Raw genomic sequence first — 20,301 nt, forward strand, 5'->3', positions numbered from 1 at the left:
TGTTTGTGGTGTCAAATCTACCGTTTCAACTTCTTCGGTCATTTCATCTCAGTAAAAAATTTTAGTTTGGTTTGTTTTCAACTGGTTGTTTAGGTTTTTTAAGTCGGTCTAAAACTTCCTGAGGTATAGGAAGAACTTGACAAACACTGGTGTAACTGCTGGAAGCCGACAAATCCATCTTGAACTCATTTGTCTCAATGCTGTATTGTTCATTTCATCTCAATAAAAAACTTTACATTCCCCACGTTTGAGGCGGTTGAGGTTGGTTATTGTTTACCCATTGTTGTGCATGGTTATATCCTCTGTTAAAGAATCTTTCACCTTGGTCCATATAGTGTCCTGCTTGGTTATAGTAGTCATTTGCTTGTTATAATAGTTTCCTGCTTGTCTTCCTACATTGTCCATCCATCCTTGAACTTTTCCTCTTGTTTCAGGATTTGGAATAAGATTTGCTGCATCTCGTGCTACATCCCAACCTTTCTGTACAGTTTGTATAAATAGGTTGTGCTTTCTCTTTAAGTATACCTAATGTACTCAAAATCTTCCTTCCAACTCCAAATACACCTCTGGCTATTGTTCCCACTGCGGGCAAAAATCTGGATGCAACTCCTGCTAATGCGCCAAATAAACCCATTTCTTATGGGTTAAAAAATGACGAATCCAAACAAGGACCCTATGTTTCTAAGGCAAAAAAAAAGCACTCATGATAAAAATCTTTAGTTCAACACCAAATGCTTGGTTTATGGATATCTTGGAAAACATTCCGAGGTATAGAGAAGATGGACCTCCATACTGGCTAATATTTGTCGGTCAAAACACAAGATACTGTGAAGCCATACCATTACAGTCCAAAGCTATTTTAGATATCTTAGCAGCTTTGACAATATATTCGTTGACAAATACCATCCAACAAAACTGACATCTGACTGTGAAAGTTCTTTCAAATCAGATGATGTAAAAAACTATCTGCGTTCAAAAATGTAAACCAATATTTCATTGTCGACCAAAACCATTCTGCTCTTGGTGTCATTGACGGTTGTATAAAAATGTTAAGAGACTTAAACCAACCACAAGGTGGTGAAGCAAATGAAATGTCATATGACGACAAATATAGACACTTCTCATGGCAAAGATGAGACAAGTTTTAAATATTTACAATAGCCGTAAACAAAAAGGTTTGGGAAACCACTCCCCCGAAGAAAATGAAAAACAACCCTGACTTAGAGAAAGACTATATATTTAATAATTTAGTCAAAAGAGACAAACAAGAAAGAATGCCGGGCTTCAAACTTCAGAAAGGTGACAAAGTAAAAATAGAAATACCTAAACGCGACCATATGAAAATACTATTGACTATGACAACAATGGGAACTCGACAGGTACTCACATTCGTGTTCGTAAAAATAGAAGAAAGTATACAAGAGAATATTATGAAGTTTTAGGCAAACATGGCAAAATGTACACACTGCAAGCAGAAGATAAAACTACTATTGTCAGACCTCGTTTCAAACTTGTCAAAGTTCAAGGTGGTATACTTTCAAAGACAGTTCCTAACAAATATAAGACAACTCCTGACGAATATGCTAAAGAAGTTGAAAATGACGACTAAGCATTTCTATACCATGCGTAAACTGTCATGTAAGGTGGCATGTAGTCTTTACTTTGTCCCGTTGTTTGTGTATATCCTGAAACGAAATGTGTATGGTTTCCTTCTCCCTGAGTGTCATCCCAGTAACAATTTATAGCAAACTTAACGTCGTTTAACATCATATCCTTGACCTTTTGTCATTCCTGACCAATCCCAATATCTATGCTTATGCCAACCTGCTTGAGATGTACTTAAATCTATGTAGTGACTATGTGCAGGTAAATTTTCACCTGAAATCGTTTTACTTCCACCTGTTTCCTTTGAAGAGTTTGCACAATACAAAAACCTGTCGACTATTTGTTCCCATGCACCAACACCAAACATTACTTGAGGACCTCTTGCTTCCATAGATGTATAAATAGAACCTACTGGGTTCATTAAATCAAACATATGAGATATTATAGGATTGTCTCTTTTGAACTTAAAATATAGTGCAACTATTTCAGGTTTCTTCTGGTTTGTGTCAGAATATTTTTTATAATATAATCTTATGTTTTCAGGGTAGGTAAAATCTTGACTATAATATTTATTTCTGTCATCTTCATAATAGTATCTAATTCTCGTTTTTTTTATTGCATTATATCTTTTTATCTATAATATTCTAAATATAATGTTTGCTTTTTTGGGTCTACATGTGCGTCAACACCATAGTCATAATAATATGGTGCTGGAGCTGGGTTAGGTAATGTCATATCTGTCATTTCATAAACTCTTAAATATTCTTTTGTTCGTCTCCATATAAGTTTAAGTAGCAGTTGTTGTCTAATGGAACTTTAACTTGTGTACCATCATTCTTTATATAGCCTACATACATTTCATTGTTATTTTTCGGAATGAGTTTATACCGTATACCATTTTTTAAGGAGTGTACAAACTCCCATCTAAAATATTTGTTTTCTTCATTGACAGAAAAGTCACCAACAATAGTTTCAATATTTTTCGTTGTTCCTATCAAACTTTGGTATATTTCATTGACATATGTTTTATCTGCTTTCTTTTCAAGGCTAACGTTTAAGTCTGTTATTTCAGAAGATGTATGTGTATGTCCAACGTCACTTTTCCTGTTTAAGGTTTCTTGTAAGTTTGTAATATTTGCAATGGTATGTGTATGTCCAACGTCACTTTTACTGTTTAAGGTTTTCTTGTAAGTTTGTAATATTTGCAATGGTATGTGTATGTCCAACGTCACTTTTACTGTTTAAGGTTTCTTGTAAGTTTGTAATATTTGCAATGGTATGTGTATGTCCAACGGCACTTTTACTGTTTAAGGTTTCTTGTAAGTCTGTTATTTCAGATATAGAATGTGTATGAGTCTTTTTAGAATATTCGTTTTCAGCTCTTGTCACTTCACTTGACATTTTATTGTCAACATATGTTTTGTCTGCTAGTTCAGGATGAGTATGTTCTTTCGTTGCATATGTTGCATCTGCTCTGTCATGTTCTTCTTGAACTTTTTCAATGACATATTCTTTGTCAGCTTTGTTGTCAATATCTGCTTTCAAAAGAAGTTCAGATATAGGTTTCTCGTTTAAAGTTCCTTTTGTTGGATTTATACAGACAGTATGGTTCTTATTGTCTTGAAACAGAAACTCATCTGTCATTGGGTTAATGTCAGTTTTAAGTTTCCTTCTTTCAATGACTCAGATATCTTAGAATAGTTTGAAAAGTTTGTTGTGTTCTTATTTAGAGCTTGCATAATGAGTTGTCGGTTGTGTTGTATTTCTCTCATGGAAGCAATATCTTTCGACATTTTTATTCTAGATAAAATATGCTTCCAATAGAAAAAGAAAATTCTAGAGTTGCTACAACTAAACCATTAGATGAACTTTTTACTAATGTCGGTCAAAAGTTTGAGACAGAGACCGTAAGCATGAAGGCTATCGTTTTGACTACCCATTGAGATGGTTAAGAGACCCATCCGTCACAAAAGCTATTGGCTTTCGTAGAATGAAGTTCATTTCAGAAGCCATACATGGTTTCCCATTTACGGTCGGTTTTGAAGTTCGATACTATAACAAAGAAAAACGTATGTATGAGAAATTTGAACAGGGAAAACTTTTACAAGTTAGTTTGCTTGTAAACTTAGAAACAACTCTTCAAGCTTTTCAAGAAAAAATAAACGATATCTATCTCGAATATGCAAAACAGTATAACATTGACGAAGGAGAGTACCATCTCGATATTATTTATGACAGGAAAAATGCAACTGTTAAAATCAATAGAATAGAAGACCTTGGAGAAAACGTTTATATTTCTACAAAATATAACAACTTGGCATGGTATAGATTTATGAGGATGTTAAATCAGCCTGCAGCATATCCAGTACACCCAGACTTTTATGAAGTCGAAAACCCTAATGGAACATATGAAAATGTTTTCGACCAAGATGCTATTATTGTTCATGCTTCATTTTCTGGCGCCCAAAACTCTTTCTTATGCTTGGCAAATGACTTTTACGAAAAACCTACAAAGTTATACGAACCACCAAGTGGAAGTATTTCAGACTTTCAAGTATGGTTTACTACAGATGGAAGAAAAAGAATAATTCCATTATACCATGCGTTTTACTTAGAACTTAGTTTCATATACAACTACTATCGAACGGTAAAAATATAATTTTTTAATACGGTTGAGGTGTTGGATTTGGTTGCCAACTAGACTGTGGTGCAGGTTCAGGCTGTTGTATAACAGGAGCTTGTTCTTCTGGTTCAGGGTCTTTAGGTATAATACCAACAAACTGACCTACCCTTTTACCAATATTTTTGACACCGTTCCAAATTCCTCTTCCTACGGTTTTTATTCCATTCCATATACCTCTTCCAACATTTCGAAAGAAGTTTCCTATCTTACTGAAAAACCCATTTTACTATATGTAAAAATCTAATGTCCGCCTAGTCTCTTACGTTTCCTGTTGAGTTCCATAGCATTCTTTAACTGGAGCTCATACATTCTGTTTCTCCTCTGGTAGAAAACATATTCTGGGTCAACTCCTGTGTTCGCGTCATCTGCATAAAGTTGTTTATATCCGACTTCAGGGTTTGTATAAAACTCTTTCCATCTCATATTTGCATACCATGGTGGCAAACCTAACGCAGCGTCATTTGACATGGCAGTTTGCATTTGTACATCTGTTGGCACTTGACCATAGTTTGCCATTGCAGTTTGTATTCTAACTTCATTTGGAATATTCTCTGGGTTTGGTTGTCCAGGTTGCTGTGCATTCGCTAAGTTCTGTGCGTCCATTTAATATTAGATAAAAATATCTCTTACGAGTACATATGCTGAACATTTGCAGGCATTGGTTCATCTTCATATTCTCTGTACTTTTCTGCCACGTCAAATAAATAAATGACACAATGGAAAAAACCTAAAACAAGTAGTCCTATTTCAAACCACATTTACTTACTAATAAAATTTCTTTGTTATGACACTTTCTCCAGTTTATAGGACCTCTCTCATATTCTATCTTGTCATATATAAACTCATAGTCATGTATGTCCTCTAACCATCTCATAACGGTTTCCAAACCACTTTTATCGGATGTAAAGTAAAAGCATGGATGGTTATGTAAAACGTCTAAAGTTTCTAAAGAGTCTCTCAAAGTCCAGTCTACTTGGTATTGAAAATCCCATGTGTTATAGAACGGCGGGTCCACTATAAAGAAAACATTTTCCTTGTCTTTATATTTTTCATACAACTCTGTCCAATGACATCTCACAAACTCTATACCCTCAATATATTTTTCTATGTCCTCTTTGAAAACATTTGTATAGTTAAGATATAAAACTTTTGACATAAGTGTTTCAATGTCATGAACTCTTATAGCACCACTATATAATAGTCTAGCAGATATACTATCCCAGTCTATATATTCTGCTTTTTTCAAAACCTCTCTCACAATATTTTTCTTATCTAATGGTATACGTTCCATCTTACCTATAGGTATCTTTTCTTTTAACTCTTTCAATATATTGTTTGTGTCTGGTATATGTTTGAGACGGTCCATATAGTTGTCGAAGTCATTGCATATAATCTTTGAGTCTGGGAATATTATATGACATAAATGGGATATATAGAAACTTCCACCGAACAAATCTACAAATGTTAGACCATTCGGTAGTTTCTTAAGTTCTCTCAATATAATATCTTTACATCTACTCTTATTTCCAAAGAACGGTAACGGTGGTTTTGTAAAATTCATTTATATATAATAATAAAAATGTTTTTCCCTGAAAAGTGACAGAAAAGTGACAAAACATGAAAACATATATAATTTGTGAAAAGCGACACATTATATAATGTTTTCGACCCAGAAGAAGGCTTCTTCCCAGAAGCAATGGAGGAAGAAGAAGAGTCCTCCGAATAAAAACTTCATTTATACTAAACATCAACATCAGGGCTAGAAGGCACGAAGTGCCTGGAAGCCCCAATACCTTTTTTTTTTTTTTTTTTTATAACTATTTTATATAAAAATCAAATTCAATGATCTTAAAAGCGAAGGATAAACCTCAAAATTTACGAATATAATGAGTGGGAATATAATGCTTATCTATCATAAAACCATATGAAATATTAATTTTTGCTTTACGCCTAATTTTTGACGACAATTAGCAAAAAATGTTAAATGTTAACACTCAGTCCATTTGAATATGAAAAATAAAATTGACTTTGATTAAATGTTTTTATTTATCATGCAATTCTTCTTGCGACCAAAGAGTTGAATAAAATTTCAAAAAATAAGATAGCTTAAAAAGTAATATACGGTAGTGTTTACTAATAGATGAATAGTATATAAATTCTATTAAAATGGATTTGATCCAAAAAAATATAAAACCAAAAATAATTGTTATAATTTAAATGAAGAAGTAATTTAAAACGATTTTATTTATGATCAAATTTTATATATTTTTTTGGATCAACTCCATTTTAATAGAATTTATATACTATTCATCTATTAGTAAACACTACCGTATATTATTTTTTAAGCTATCTTATTTTTTGAAATTTTATTCAACTCTTTGGTCGCAAGAAGAATTGCATGATAAATAAAAACATTTAATCAAAGTCAATTTTATTTTTCATATTCAAATGGACTGAGTGTTAACATTTAACATTTTTTGCTAATTGTCGTCAAAAATTAGGCGTAAAGCAAAAATTAATATTTCATATGGTTTTATGATAGATAAGCATTATATTCCCACTCATTATATTCGTAAATTTTGAGGTTTATCCTTCGCTTTTAAGATCATTGAATTTGATTTTTATATAAAATAGTTATATATTAGAAAATAATATGAGTTTATGTGATATTATTTTTCAGAAGATTTCATTCTATATGTCTATGAAAAGTACTCTCAAAACTAACTTTTTCCTAATTATAATTAAATCTAGAATATTGTATTATGCTTAGTATTATTTCATTTTTCTCATTCAATTTAGAATTTACAAATGTCAAAAAATTGAGAGCTGTCACTTTTGATGAATTTCTGTTTATTACAATGTTTCTTTATATGAAGGAAAAAAATTTTCTTGAGAAGAAATAGAGTTTGTAAAATTTTATTGTATGTAATGAAATAAACAAATATTAAAATTATTTTTTGATAACAAGAAAATTCCCAACAGAAAATATTTGAGACAAAGAAAAAAGAAAATTGAAAAATATTACTCTTCTTTATATTTCATGAGATTTTAAATTTATTCTCATAAAATTGACAATTTTATACGTTTAGATGAAAATAAGTGATTTTGCTTGAAATAAAAGTTATTGTTTGCTTACAACTATCAAATAGATTTTTGCTATTTTGATTAAAATTTGTTAATCAAATTAATAAATTTTTTCTAAATATCTTAAATATCTGGATCACTCACTGATACAATGAATTGAACGATAAAAATAATACAAACTCAAATAAGTTCCCTGTTTTTCAACTAAAAAAAATTATGCAAATTAAATTAAATTGTTTATTCAAATATAAAACAAAGATGAAGTAATTACAGTTATCATAAACTTTATGAATAACTCTGTAATTGGTTCAGATTTTCGTAAAAATATTTTTATTAATATCGATAAGAATACGTTTACCTACTATCACAACATATCGATAAACAAGAGTAGAGTGATTTTTATCATCGAAACTTTTCAAAAGCTGTAAGCTGGAAGTAAAAATCTTGTTTTTTCTGAGTCAGTTGTAGAACTATTGATGTACGAGTTATCATTGTGATGTAGAAGGATGTCAATGTACTGACTGAAGGATATGAAGTGAATTGAATTTCATTTTGATCAAAATTTGTTGAAATGATATGAATGTGTCAACATCTGTATCACTCTCTTTCACTCCTTCCCTATTCTTTCGAGAACGAAGCTAGCTCAGCTTTCGCTGAGCGAATTGACACTTTTGATGCCCTAAACGTACATATTCTCAAATTTATCGAAAAAATTATACCACCCAAACTAGTATATTCTTATTTTAAATATGATATTATCCTTAGAAATCACACTAGAATATATTTAAATCAACTTTTAAAAAAGTTCGAATCCTGCGCGTCTCACTTTTTAAATTTTCCAAAAGGAAAATTATATTCTCCTAAAATGAAAACAACTTTCCGAATTGACATCCTTAGTGGTAACTTTATTTTTTCAATTTTTTATCACTTTCTACAATGACCTCAAAATTTGATCCGAATACTGTGGTAGATGATATCAACAAGTTCATTGACAGTGAAGAATTTGTTAATGATCGAAGTAAAGAAGAGATTTGCCAAGTTTTGGAACTTTGTGAATTAAATATCAATCAAGCTATTACATTTTTCACAAACCTTGGCAGAAAGTATGATTGCCACCAACTATTTGAGTTTTTACAACATTCATCGATTCTTTTTGGTCAAGATTTGAATTCCGTCAGGCGCCTATTAAACATTTTAAGCAAAAAGCTCGGCACGGACTTCTTCAGCAGTTTGTCAACGTTTCTACAGCTGTTTTCGCAAAACGCTGAACGCTCAACTAATGGAGAAGAAATTCAAAAGCTTAAATCCATTATTACTGAAAAGGAACAAGAAATTAGCAGCTTATACCAAGCCCTCAACTCCCTTAATAAGCAAATCGTAACTATTTACGAAAAATCCCAAAATCCCAAAGTCATCAAGCCAAAATCCACTTCAAATTATAATGTCAATATTGAGAGTTTGAAAATGGTTCCTAAGGACTCCAAAAACTTCTACAATATATATAATCTACTCAATGCATGCGCCCTTCAAGATGATGATGAGACAATAAAGTTTGCGATCGCTAACAACTTCCACGAGGTGAAGCATGACTACCACGGAAGAAACATCTTAATTCAGACTGAAGCGAAAGGGGATCTGAAATTTGCAAAGAAACTTATCGAGTTCGGTGCAGATCCTAATGCAAAAGATCAGTATGATAATACTGCATTTTATTTCTTCTGCGATAAAGGAAATCTCGAAGCAGTCAAATATTTTTCTTTACCAAAATTTGACATAAATTTGAAGTTCTCTTCAGGCTGTACGGCTTTGATGATAGCATGCAAGAACAACCACACTGATATTGTCGAATACCTCCTTTCTTTACCTGGAATTGACGTCAATTTAAGGGACAAAATAGGATTCACGGCAGATAATTATGCTTCTTCTCCTAAAATTAAAGCACTCCTCAAAGGGAAACTCGGATCTTAAGAAAAAAAAAGTTATAATTTCTTTTTTATTCACAATTTTATATTCATATTGTTATGTTTGTCTTCTAAATATCAATTTTATCTAATAAGATTCAATTTGTTAACAAATTTGTTTTAAAAAGATATTGTAAAAAAATATTTTTTTTTTGCAAATCATTAACTAATATTTACAACAAACAACAAACAACGATAGTAAAACTACAAAACAATTTGCTGAGTATCAGCTTTGATATCTTTCTGGTTCTGAATTATAATCTCAGATTTTATCTGTTTTAATCTCTCTCTCCAAATGACGAAAGATAGAAGCACGTACATCGTAAGAGAAAACAGGGTCAGAGGCGAGAATAGAGCGGAAAACGGTCCGTCAGCAGTTACACACAGGATCTGGCTCAATACGATGAAAACTAGGGGGATCACGTTGAGAATCAGCATCTCTGCATTCACGAAATGGTTGACTGGGTGCTGTGAGAAAGCGATGCTTCCTAGGAAAAGGAAAGGTACGAAGTATAGCCCTATTCCTATGTTAATCACAATGAAGCACATGACACACGCGTTCAATCCAGCCCTCGTGATGACGCACCATGTTAATGTCATAACGAATGTGTCATCGTATCTCATGAAGTACATGGGAAGGCAGAAGAAGGAGACGAAAGTCACGATGTAGCAGATCCAGAACTTCCTCGGAATCTTCAGGATGGAGAAGGAGATGAAGAAGGGACCAAGGAAAACAGATTTCATAAAACCTCTCATTGTGAATTTGTCCTCAGTTTCAGATGTCAGCCAAATGCCAAACTTGGAAATGTAGGTGGTAAAAGACTGACACTTGAGGATGAACGGTGTCAAGGTGGTGAAAACAAGGTATAAAACTATGACAGATAGCACAAAAATCATTGAATTAAATTTGATGAAAAATTTGACACTTTTCTCTTTTTGTTTTTCTCTAGATTTCGAAACTAAAAACTCGGTCTCATACTTAACTCCATCTCCTTCTACTTTGAGTGAGTGCATTCCATTCGAAGTATGCACATCAAGGCCGTATACAACGAAGCCATCACCTTTCAAATCAATTTCCATTTCTTTTTCGAATTTCTTGTCAATGAAGACTTTGAGTGACATGTTCCTTTCGTCGTAAACAACAACTCTAACCCTGAACTGCTCGGTTAAGAAGCCGCCTGAAGAGATGAACTGCTTCTCTGGTGGAGGATTGGTGACGATAAATTTCACTTTTGATGAGAAATTTACAAAACTGTAGACAACAGAGCCTCCGTCGAAAGAGAGTAGTCCATAGCCTTGGAAGTAGGATGTCGTGGATCCAAAGATCTCGAGAGTACCACCAATGTGTCTAGTAAATGGTTTTGGCATGTGAAAATGGCCGACCAAATAAGATGTCACTTTTGAATTACTTAATTTTATTATATCCTCAAATTTTTTGTTTGTTGAGGATTTCTGGCCGAAAATGCACTGAGATGGGAAATGAGATGTGAGAATTGTGTAGTCTGATTCGACCTTGTCTAGCTCATTCTCTAATAAATCAAGTGTGTTTCTGGAAGGGCGCACAACTAATCCGTATGGCATTGGAGATGTAGGAAATGAGAATGGGTTGAGCAATATAACACGAATTTTCCCGTTTTCTGTATGAAAAATCGATTTTTCAATGAAAAAATTTTTTGTTTCAACGTTTTGTATGTATAAATGCTCTTTGTTATGAAGTCTCTCAAGAGCATGCTCATCATGGTTACCAGCAGCAGCAATGATTGGAAACGTTGCATTTTGTATGAGATCTTTATATACATCCCAATTACTTTGGAATTGACGATGCTGAGATATTTCTGATTTTGTTTCTGTTCCATCAACTAGATCGCCGGATATGATTAATAAGGTTGGCTTAATTATATTTGAAAACTCTTCTATTTGCTTTCGGGCGAACACTGCACGTTGTGGATGCTCTGGGTTCAAATGGAGATCAGTTAAATGACCAATAACTGTAGGTTGAATTGTTCGATTTATTATTATGGGTTTTTCTTTGACTAATTTTGGAACAATAAGCATTGTTGGCCTGTAAACAATATAAACACACAACGCTGATAGTGCTAATGGCCAAAATAAATGCGCAAGTAAAATTTCAATCACTTTGGGTCGAAATTTTCCGCTCATCTGTCACTTTTCACGATTACTTTACACCCTTTCAAAGTATTAATCTAATTTATAGATGCATTTAAATTTATCAAGTTCCAAAATCATTTTTATCTGATCACCTTATCGTTCTGACATTTTTTTTATTTTGATATCACAAATATTAATTGTGATGGGATTTTTTATTTGATTACGATCTAGACGGATTATTGAATTCAATTTTTTTTGAATTTTCTTCAAAATCGATGATTAAAAAATCGAATAGTATCGCGAATTCAGCACATCTTTATAATCCAAAAAATTTTGAAATCAAGTACTCAATTTTCATTTGACACTCAATCTATAAAAATTAAAAATATGTTTTCTTATTTTATTGATGGCTATTTTAGCTGATTTTCTATGTATATCTTCTGCCAACAGTTTAATGGTATTCTTTTCCAGCATTAACTGAATTTTGAAAAGAAAAAAGCAAAACTCATATCTAAAATTGAGATGGAAAAATAATCAACTCATAAGCAAACGATATTTGATGAAGTCTTTATATTTATGTATAATTCATAAACAAAAGGAAGGAGAAATTCGAACTTTCTGAATTGAATTCTATGAAATGTCACTTGTAATTCATAATGTGATTTCCTTTATAAAGGAAGAAAGGAAATATGATTGGAAATTAAATTTAATGGCATACTCACCACTTTGTTATCCTTATTCCTTAATTCGAGTATTCTATGTTAACGACAATTTCTTCAGCTTTTTTTCGTAAATTACTGTCATTATGGTAAGCATGTACGGACAAATCCTTCTTAAATCTGTAGTGAATTCGAGATATCTCTAGTAATTTCATTTATATAAAGAATCAATAGTTGTAGTTATCGAGGAATGGAGCTCTTTTATACAATTTGGATTTTACTAGTTAACGAAACGCATATATCTTATTATAATTATAGTATAACCAATATTTTAATATTGCAGTTAAAGGTGAAAGAAGATGAAACTGAGCCTTTTTATTGCTTGTTAAATCAATAGTTTTAACAATTAATCTATGACTACCTATTGAACTTTATTCAGTTATCTGAAGATACTTTTGTGCTGCATTATTTTCAATCGATTATAATATAATGGTTTTTATAGTTGTAAAATAATTGGGCAGATTGAATATACATGGAGATGCGTTATTGACAAATTCTATCATGAAATATTAGCTAATTTCATTCTTATAAACTGAATTTGCATCATTTGAAATGTATATTAGCAACAAAAATAATTGAGTTATGGCGATATGAACATCGACAACTTGAATCCAAAATTGGATTATAAATCCTTATAATCTAATTTTTATATCAATCTAGATTTATTTTCAAATGAACAGTGAAAATTTCTAAAAATTAACGCTTTATCAACAAAATCAAAACAAAAACCAACAAAATCGAGTAACCTCTACAATTTTTCCTTCTTAACTTCATCTGAAACTCTTTCACCATCATTTTCATCTTTTTTGAACAGTTCCGGGTGATTTTTGATGTACTGTTCAGCCTGTCCGAGCTTGTCCATGTATATAGCTATTTCGCAGCTGATCTTGAAGTTCTGGACAATAAGTTCCTCCAGAAGAATTTTCTTCATCGCGAATTTCGGTTTCGACAAAAACTTCTTTGACGGCTTCTTCTTCAGGATCTGGAAGTCTATTGCTTCGTCAAGGGTCCTGAGGTCAGTCTGTATCGAGTCGATGTCCTTCCTGTACTTCTCGATGCGCACTGTCAGGGGCTCCATGTTGCTTTTGATTTTCTCTATCGAGCTCTGCATGTCCTCTGCGACATCCTCGGCTTTGTCGCCCTGCTCGAGACTGCCGATCTCTCTGGACAGCTCGTCGTTCTCAGCTTCGACCCTGGAGAGCTCGTCACGAAGCTCTGATTCGCGTGAGTTGAGATCTGATTCGATCTTTTCGAATCTTTCTTTCAGGAGGCAGATATCTGAGGTTTTCGAGTCTATACTGGAAAGAGTTGAACTGTATTCGGATTTGAAAAGAGATTTTGTTTCGGAATATTTTGTTTGTAAATTTGTTTTTTGGAGTTTGGCAGATTCAACTTGTTTCTGCTGATCTGCAATAAGGATGTTTAAAGATTCAATGTTCTGCTTTGTTTCTGCTAGCTTGGAAATAGAGAGTTGATATTGATTTTCCAGTTTTTCGCATTTTTCTGTTAGATGATTCGAAAATTTAGTATTAGTACGGATCCTCTTTTCTTTAGATGGAATAGAATCTGATAAAGATGCTTTCTTCTTGAGTAATTCTGAAATTTGTGTTTCAATCTGTTGAAAGTATAAAGAAATATCCCCATTCCTCTCTTCAAAAGTTAAAATTTCATTGAATTTGGATGGCTCTGCCTGCAATGCTTTATATTTGAGAACATTTGACTGATTTTGTGACGCATTTGATTTGTTTTGAGTAATTTGACTCAATTTACGTTCTTTTTGGGTATTGAGATTGGAAATTTCTTGAATTTGCTTCTCTAACTCATTAGTGCGATCATTTTGTGAAGTAATTAGAGAATTTAATTCATTTTTTGCAGATTCGATTTCATTATTTAAATCATCTAGTTGATTTCGAAAGATATTTTGTGAATCTTCTCGCTTTTTGTTCAAATCTTCGATTTCAATATTAATATTTTTTACTTCTTCATTCATTTGCTCAAGGGCGAGATATCGACTATTAAGATCATCTGTTTCTTCACATATTTTGGCTAGCTTTTCTTGCAGCGCCGATATCTCATTATCTGCCATTTTTTTGTTTGAAAAAAAAAATCGCTGTATAGATTGTCATATTATTAACCATGAACTTTACATCTCTTCAGTTGAGATCTTGTTGCACATTCTTTCCAAAAAGAAGAGCCTCTCACAATTTATAACAATCTTTATGTGCAAAATATAGAAACATAGCGTGAATTCAAAACCAATATAGCCGTTATAGGCGACATACAACGAAAATGGTAATCAAACTTATTACCATAACAAAACAAAATTATTTATCCAACAATTTGCTATGATCTTCTAACATCATATACTCTTATGCAAAATATTGAACTCCCTTCTATGATCAGGAATAAAAATGATGGCAAATAATACTTTGATCAACTTTTAATCAAATTTTCTTTCAAATTTTGAATGTTATCAATTTTAGTTTCATTTTTTTATTTGATTTCGCAATGAAAGAGATCCAATTCTCGCCTAGCAAAATCATGAGATGCGTATCGTTAATCAAAGACACAGAAGAGGAGTTTGAAATTATCTTTAATCAAACCAATGCATTTAAATTAAAAAAGTTTGAAGCAATCTTGCTTTCAAAATTAATATATCGAATAATATCAACAGATTTAACATGCTCATCTTATAAGCTACAATATTCAGCAGATGATGAAATAATAACAAGCTTTTTTACCCAAATTTCTTCAACAAATTTAGACATCCCCTTAGAAAAAGTGGATTACTATTTACCAATTGCAAAAGAACTAGAAATGCCAGAAGTTATAGAAGCAATTAAGTTTAACTCCGCATTAATTCCCACTCAAAATCTCGAATTACCTCTTATTTTCTATGATTACAAGAGTTTATTGCAATCTATTGCCAAAAATATCAATAAAATTCCGGAAAAATGGCTTTTATCCATTCCTACTTCTTTTATTATTGATATCTATAATCAAAATCCGGAGTTTGATGACTGGAATGTTTACGTCAACACAATAATAAGCCATCACCTACCTGTGCATTACTTAAATGACGTGCCTATATCAGATTTGGAAATTTCAACGATGGAAATGCTGATTAAATACTACATTGAGATGAACTCACAACAGAGGATAGCTGAAGTTGCATTAGCCCTCGCAAAAATTGCTCAAGATCTCCAAATCGAAAATACAGAATTGCAAGATATCATTAAAAACGGCGTTAAGTATGATAAAGAAAATGATTGTTCATTTATCAAATCAGGAAGAACATATATACGTGAAGAATTCTGGAAATGCATAGATTGTTGCCATAACAATCAAATTATCTGCACAGCCTGCAAAAACAAATGCCATGCAGGACATAGTGTTGTTCCAGATCAGACTTCATCTGGATTTTGCGACTGTGGTGCTGGAGATCTCGGATGCAAGTGCCAATGCATGGATAGAAAACACTTAATCAAATAAAATTTTATATATTACTAAAAAATATTTAATTCTCTTTAATTTGAGTCAAAAAATTTAAAACAGACTGAAATACGACATATTCAAAACAATATAGCATTGAGTTGAGCAAAAAGCATATCATGATTACGAAGAAATGTAATTTTTATAAAACTATAACACAAACACATAAAACAAATGTTAATATAAGGGTTAAAGTGTGAAAGAACATTTTCACATAATAATTCTCTCTTGGGATGTAGTAGTTTTTCCTTGAATAATATTCCTTATTTATTTCCGGAATAATAATATTGTCTACATGGTCATATTCATTGTATTCTTCTATCTTTGTTTCTGATTCTGTTTCAAGAATATCAAGCAATTTATTTGCAAGTTTATTCTCATTGATGTTCTGAATAAGGGGATTATTCTCTTTTTTCAGATCCCTCTTTAAGCGAGTTGCCTGTATTTCCTTTTCTGCATAGGCTGGTTTAATTAACTGCTTTTGAAGATTATCATTTTCCATTTGCAAATCTGTAAGTGCTTTAATATAATAAGAGACTTCCCAATCAGCTTGTTGCTTTTCTTCCTGGCTTTCTGTTTTCATTTTCATGATTTCTTCTTTCTCTTTTGTATATTCAGCATTTAATTTTTGTAATTCGGCATTTTTTAGAGTCAACATTTGAATATTTTCTTCTAAAATCTTAATTTTTTCATTATTTTCCTTCTCCCTAAGTAAACTTGATTCATTTAACAATGAATATTGGGTTCGAATTTCTTGCAATTCTTTCATTGCATTATCAATATCAACATTCAGAGAATTGACCTTTTCTTCCATTTCCTTAGCCAATTTCTCATTTTTCTCTTTTAAGCTTTCAATTTCAATTTTATCCATATTAATTATTTCTGTTTTACTCTCCTTTAGGACTTTATTGGATAATTCTTGGCATAGTCTATCAGCTTCAATTTCGCTTGTAACGCTGTTATCATCATCGGATTGCGAGTCTAATAAATCCAAATTAATGTTTGCAGTGTATGACTTTCTAGGAGCGGCAAGACGGGAATATGATTTTCTGCTTTCATCAAAGATAGTAGTTGTGATCTCTTCAATGCGGTTTCTTGATTCCTGAATTTCTTGGATATGTTTTCCTGGAATTTCATTTTCATATTTCGAAAGTTTTGCCTGCAACGATATAATTTCATTCTTTAATTGATCAATTAATACTTTATCCGAAACAATTTTGTTTGATTTTGGTGTATTTTTAACTTTCATTGCATTACTTGCAAATCTTAGTGTATTTTCTGAAACATATCTCTGCTGTGCATCACCACTTATTGTGCATATAATTGCTGTTTTAGAATTTCCTCCAATAGAATTTTTAAGGTCTTTTGTCAACTTTGATGAAGCGTATGAAACAGCTCTATTATGAACTAAAGCATCAACAACCGTTGAAAGAGATAATAGAGAGATATTGATGTTCTTGGCTTCTATTTTTCTATTTCCGGTAGCCTCTGTGTCTGAAATACATTCAGAACCGGCTAAATCAACTAAAAATAATTCTGATGTTAAAGTGTGCTCACCAGGTGCTATTGGCTGTATATTAAGGCAAATTTTGGCAAGAGAATGCGATCTACTGCTCTGATTATTCATTTTTGTAGCTCCGATAGATCTGCGTTCGTTACCTTCTTGTAACAATTTTAGTATTTCAGCTGCATTAGTTGCTTTAATAGTAATGAACGATTGCCTTGAGTTGGATTCTGAATCATCTACTAGTAAATCGCGATATTTTTCGCAATAAATTTCATAAAAAGAGAAATAAACGCTAATATTATATTTGCTTGACTTCTCTTTTATAAGGGCAAAAATGTCATTAACAGCATGTACGATTATTCCAGGATGCTCTGAATTTCCTGTCATTGTAAAGGTTTTGCCTGATCCTGTCTGTCCATATGCTAAAATTGTTCCATTGATGCCGTTAAATGAATTTAATATTATTTGCTTTGCTAGTTTATTATAAATATCGGCTGATTCAGACGAGGGAGAAAAAACGTAGTCGAAACATTTTGCATCTGGCATTTTATCACATGATATTGACTTATTATCATCACCAATACGCCAGTATTCACGATTATTCTCAGCAGGTTTCACTCTAACACAAACGTGAATTGCTGATTTCATACCAATAAAAAATTTAAACGTACACATTATTTCTTTCCTTTGACTATTGGGTATTGGAATCACAGAAGAGCAAGTAAATAACTCCAAATTAGCGTTGCTATTATATAGAAAGAGTGTAATTCATATTTTTTTTTAATTCAAAATTTTTTATAAAACAATAGAAATAATTGAATCTAATGAAACAAATGAAATATATTGGAAGATCGTTATTCACTGTTATGAAAAAATAGATGGCTTTTCTGAATTCTTTAATTTTCTTAATTCGTTTATGATTTCTTCTCGTACACGAAGCATTACACAAGCATCGGAGTCTGGTTCCTCAACTTCTGCACAGTCTTCTTTTTTTATTTCTTCATTTGAAGTTTTCTTCTTTTTTTCATTGGTAGATGGGTTGATATTGTTCTGCTTTTGATTTGATTGTATTTTTGTGTTATTTTGTGGTTTTGGTTCTTGAACTTTAGTGAGATTTTTCGATGTCTGATTGTATTGTGCTGATATAGATGTAGAATTTAGTTTTGATATGTTTGTATTTGTATGATTAGCGTCAATAGGAGATTTAGTTGAATTAAAATTTGTTGTTAAAGGACCATTTGATGGAGAGCTTTTGGATGACCTAGATTTTGATTTGGTATCTACGCTACCATTATTTGAAAGTATCTTCTTTGAATTTGATAAGATTATGAAAAAAGCAATGTTTCTCATTTGAAAAAAAAAGGGGATGGTAGACCCTTCAAAATTTCTATTCATAGAAAATATCGCTGTGATAGACCTTTTTTTATGATTTTCTTTCAATTTGAATAATCAGAGGAGCTCCCTATTGTTCTTAGATGCAGTTAACTTATACATCATGTAGTTCTATTTAAAATGCTTTAACATAATGAAAATATTTGTCTCATGATAATATAAATATTAAGAATCGATTAGATTGCTCAATGTCAATGATTTAATCTTTAGGCACTCATTTAAAAATGGGCAATTTATATTTTGTTATCCAAAACTTTAGATATAGGAATTTCTCGATCAAGATTTTGTCTTGTTACTTAAGCACAATTAGATTTGTCTGTAATTTGTTCAGTTTGTCATTGATTCCTCTATGAAATTCACATGAAACAATTCAATAGTTTACAATTTAAGTTATCTTATTCAATAACTTAGAATTTAAATGACATTTTTAACCTTTAATTTTAAATTTTTTTTGAATACACAATATATATATCATGACAAATTTAAGGGACCACTGCACGGCCAAACAAGACCTATCGTCTTTTAAAAATCTTCATCGAGTTTTAAGGCTAAAAATTCAATAAACTCGAAAAAATTAAGTTAGGGTCTTTTGAATCCCTGCAAGATACTTGTCAAATTCCCTTATTATCACTCTTCAAATTCTCTTTTCATATTAAATATTAAAATTATTATCAATAAAATTGGAAATTTATCATTAATAATAGTGGTCACCTGCCTATATTCATCATATACGACCATTTTATTCACTAAGAACTTCAAAATTTCTGTTATTCATTTATTTTGTATGAGAATTTTGTTATGATTATAGAATATATAGGAGTAAACACGAGCTGCATCATGAAATAACAAAGTTTGAATATTGATACATGCAAAAATGATAAGTATTCAAATGGATTATTTTGATAAATTTTATTTGGAATCATATTCTATGAATAGTGATTTACATCAATATGATTTGAACATATATCTATTCATATTCAATCAGACCTAAAATTTAAAAATAAAAAATATTTGAAATTAAATTCAACTAAAAACTTAATGACTTGCATATGAAATTGACATAGATATCATGTAATACTTCTAACAAGACTTTTCTGAAAAAATTAGTATATGTGAAGTTTTGCAAGGTTATTCTATTTTAAAATTATCTGTTATAAAATTCAAATGTATTTGCAATCATCAAAATTTAAAAATAATGACTTTTCTCTCAATTTAATTTGCAAAAAAATTCGCAGATATTATATTTTAATTAATATAAAAATATTGTCCAATAAAAACTTTTTATCGATCCACTATTAAAATCGGAAAATCGTGAATTTTTAAAACACGCTATGAAAACAGAAAAAAAATCGAAAAATAAAAATCATCTCAAAACTCGCCGATTTCAAGATTTTTCTTTAATTCGAAATAACATGATGCTAAAGTATCATACCAAAAGGTGTGTATATTGGCGAGAATTGAAAAATATCAATCTGATGAGTAGCAAAATAAGTATTTATAATTGAGGTGAAAACGATAAATCTCATATTGCCTCTCAATTTTTCTGAGTCTCTCAATTTTTGCAGTGGTCCCTTAATCCAGATAAAAATGATAGTTTATATATATCCTATAATATGATATAAAATTCTTTTGCTATTTTCAATGCCAAATAAATTAAATTGGAGAAACAATTTTATTTAGATATTTTCACTGGCGTGAAAATCTAACAATTGTAATAACAGTATTGAAACTATATCTATAAGTGATTTA

The 20,301-nt window shown here is 31.4% G+C and overlaps 8 protein-coding genes and 1 pseudogene across 9 annotated transcripts, besides 4 other annotated features; 3 read left to right on the plus strand and 6 right to left on the minus strand.

Annotated features, from left to right (window-relative positions):
* Positions 1 to 6,101: part of a mobile genetic element that runs on past the window's edge.
* Positions 1,837 to 3,006, minus strand: TVAGG3_0190700 (annotated as a pseudogene). The gene has a single exon. A coding segment is annotated over exon 1 (1,170 nt).
* TVAGG3_0190710 (uncharacterized protein) lies at positions 3,677 to 4,264 on the plus strand (the record flags this gene model as incomplete). Its single annotated transcript, XM_051225965.1, has 1 exon — positions 3,677 to 4,264. The coding sequence occupies one exon, from the start codon at positions 3,677 to 3,679 to the stop codon at positions 4,262 to 4,264; it is 588 nt and encodes a 195-aa protein (XP_051110951.1).
* Positions 4,529 to 4,891, minus strand: TVAGG3_0190720 (uncharacterized protein; the record flags this gene model as incomplete). The annotated part of the gene is made up of 1 exon (XM_051225966.1): positions 4,529 to 4,891. One exon carries the CDS (start codon positions 4,889 to 4,891, stop codon positions 4,529 to 4,531), a length of 363 nt encoding a protein of 120 aa, XP_051110952.1.
* Positions 6,009 to 6,101: a terminal%2Cinverted (terminal inverted repeat of Maverick-3 transposon ID:TVAGG3_0190570).
* Positions 6,102 to 7,107: 1,006 nt separating this feature from the next.
* Positions 7,108 to 7,144: a mobile genetic element.
* Positions 7,108 to 7,144: a terminal%2Cinverted (terminal inverted repeat of Banshee-A3 transposon ID:TVAGG3_0190730).
* Positions 7,145 to 8,203: 1,059 nt separating this feature from the next.
* On the plus strand, positions 8,204 to 9,401 carry TVAGG3_0190740 (protein ubiquitination; the record flags this gene model as incomplete). Its single annotated transcript, XM_001305937.1, has 1 exon — positions 8,309 to 9,340. One exon carries the CDS (start codon positions 8,309 to 8,311, stop codon positions 9,338 to 9,340), a length of 1,032 nt encoding a protein of 343 aa, XP_001305938.1.
* A 118-nt stretch (positions 9,402 to 9,519) lies between these two features.
* TVAGG3_0190750 (metallo-dependent phosphatases family) lies at positions 9,520 to 11,487 on the minus strand (the record flags this gene model as incomplete). The annotated part of the gene is made up of 1 exon (XM_051225967.1): positions 9,538 to 11,388. One exon carries the CDS (start codon positions 11,386 to 11,388, stop codon positions 9,538 to 9,540), a length of 1,851 nt encoding a protein of 616 aa, XP_051110953.1.
* A 1,373-nt stretch (positions 11,488 to 12,860) lies between these two features.
* Positions 12,861 to 14,247, minus strand: TVAGG3_0190760 (uncharacterized protein; the record flags this gene model as incomplete). Its single annotated transcript, XM_001305936.1, has 1 exon — positions 12,910 to 14,247. One exon carries the CDS (start codon positions 14,245 to 14,247, stop codon positions 12,910 to 12,912), a length of 1,338 nt encoding a protein of 445 aa, XP_001305937.1.
* A 413-nt stretch (positions 14,248 to 14,660) lies between these two features.
* On the plus strand, positions 14,661 to 15,688 carry TVAGG3_0190770 (perineurial glial growth protein family; the record flags this gene model as incomplete). The annotated part of the gene is made up of 1 exon (XM_001305935.2): positions 14,670 to 15,653. The coding sequence occupies one exon, from the start codon at positions 14,670 to 14,672 to the stop codon at positions 15,651 to 15,653; it is 984 nt and encodes a 327-aa protein (XP_001305936.1).
* A 107-nt stretch (positions 15,689 to 15,795) lies between these two features.
* On the minus strand, positions 15,796 to 17,808 carry TVAGG3_0190780 (microtubule motor protein; the record flags this gene model as incomplete). Its single annotated transcript, XM_001305934.1, has 1 exon — positions 15,796 to 17,808. One exon carries the CDS (start codon positions 17,806 to 17,808, stop codon positions 15,796 to 15,798), a length of 2,013 nt encoding a protein of 670 aa, XP_001305935.1.
* A 124-nt stretch (positions 17,809 to 17,932) lies between these two features.
* Positions 17,933 to 18,510, minus strand: TVAGG3_0190790 (uncharacterized protein; the record flags this gene model as incomplete). Its single annotated transcript, XM_051225968.1, has 1 exon — positions 18,025 to 18,510. One exon carries the CDS (start codon positions 18,508 to 18,510, stop codon positions 18,025 to 18,027), a length of 486 nt encoding a protein of 161 aa, XP_051110954.1.
* Between the last annotated feature and the right edge of the window lie 1,791 nt (positions 18,511 to 20,301).

Source organism: Trichomonas vaginalis, chromosome IV (genome assembly GCF_026262505.1).
Source record: "Trichomonas vaginalis G3 chromosome IV, whole genome shotgun sequence".
NCBI classification, from domain to species: domain Eukaryota; phylum Parabasalia; order Trichomonadida; family Trichomonadidae; genus Trichomonas; species Trichomonas vaginalis.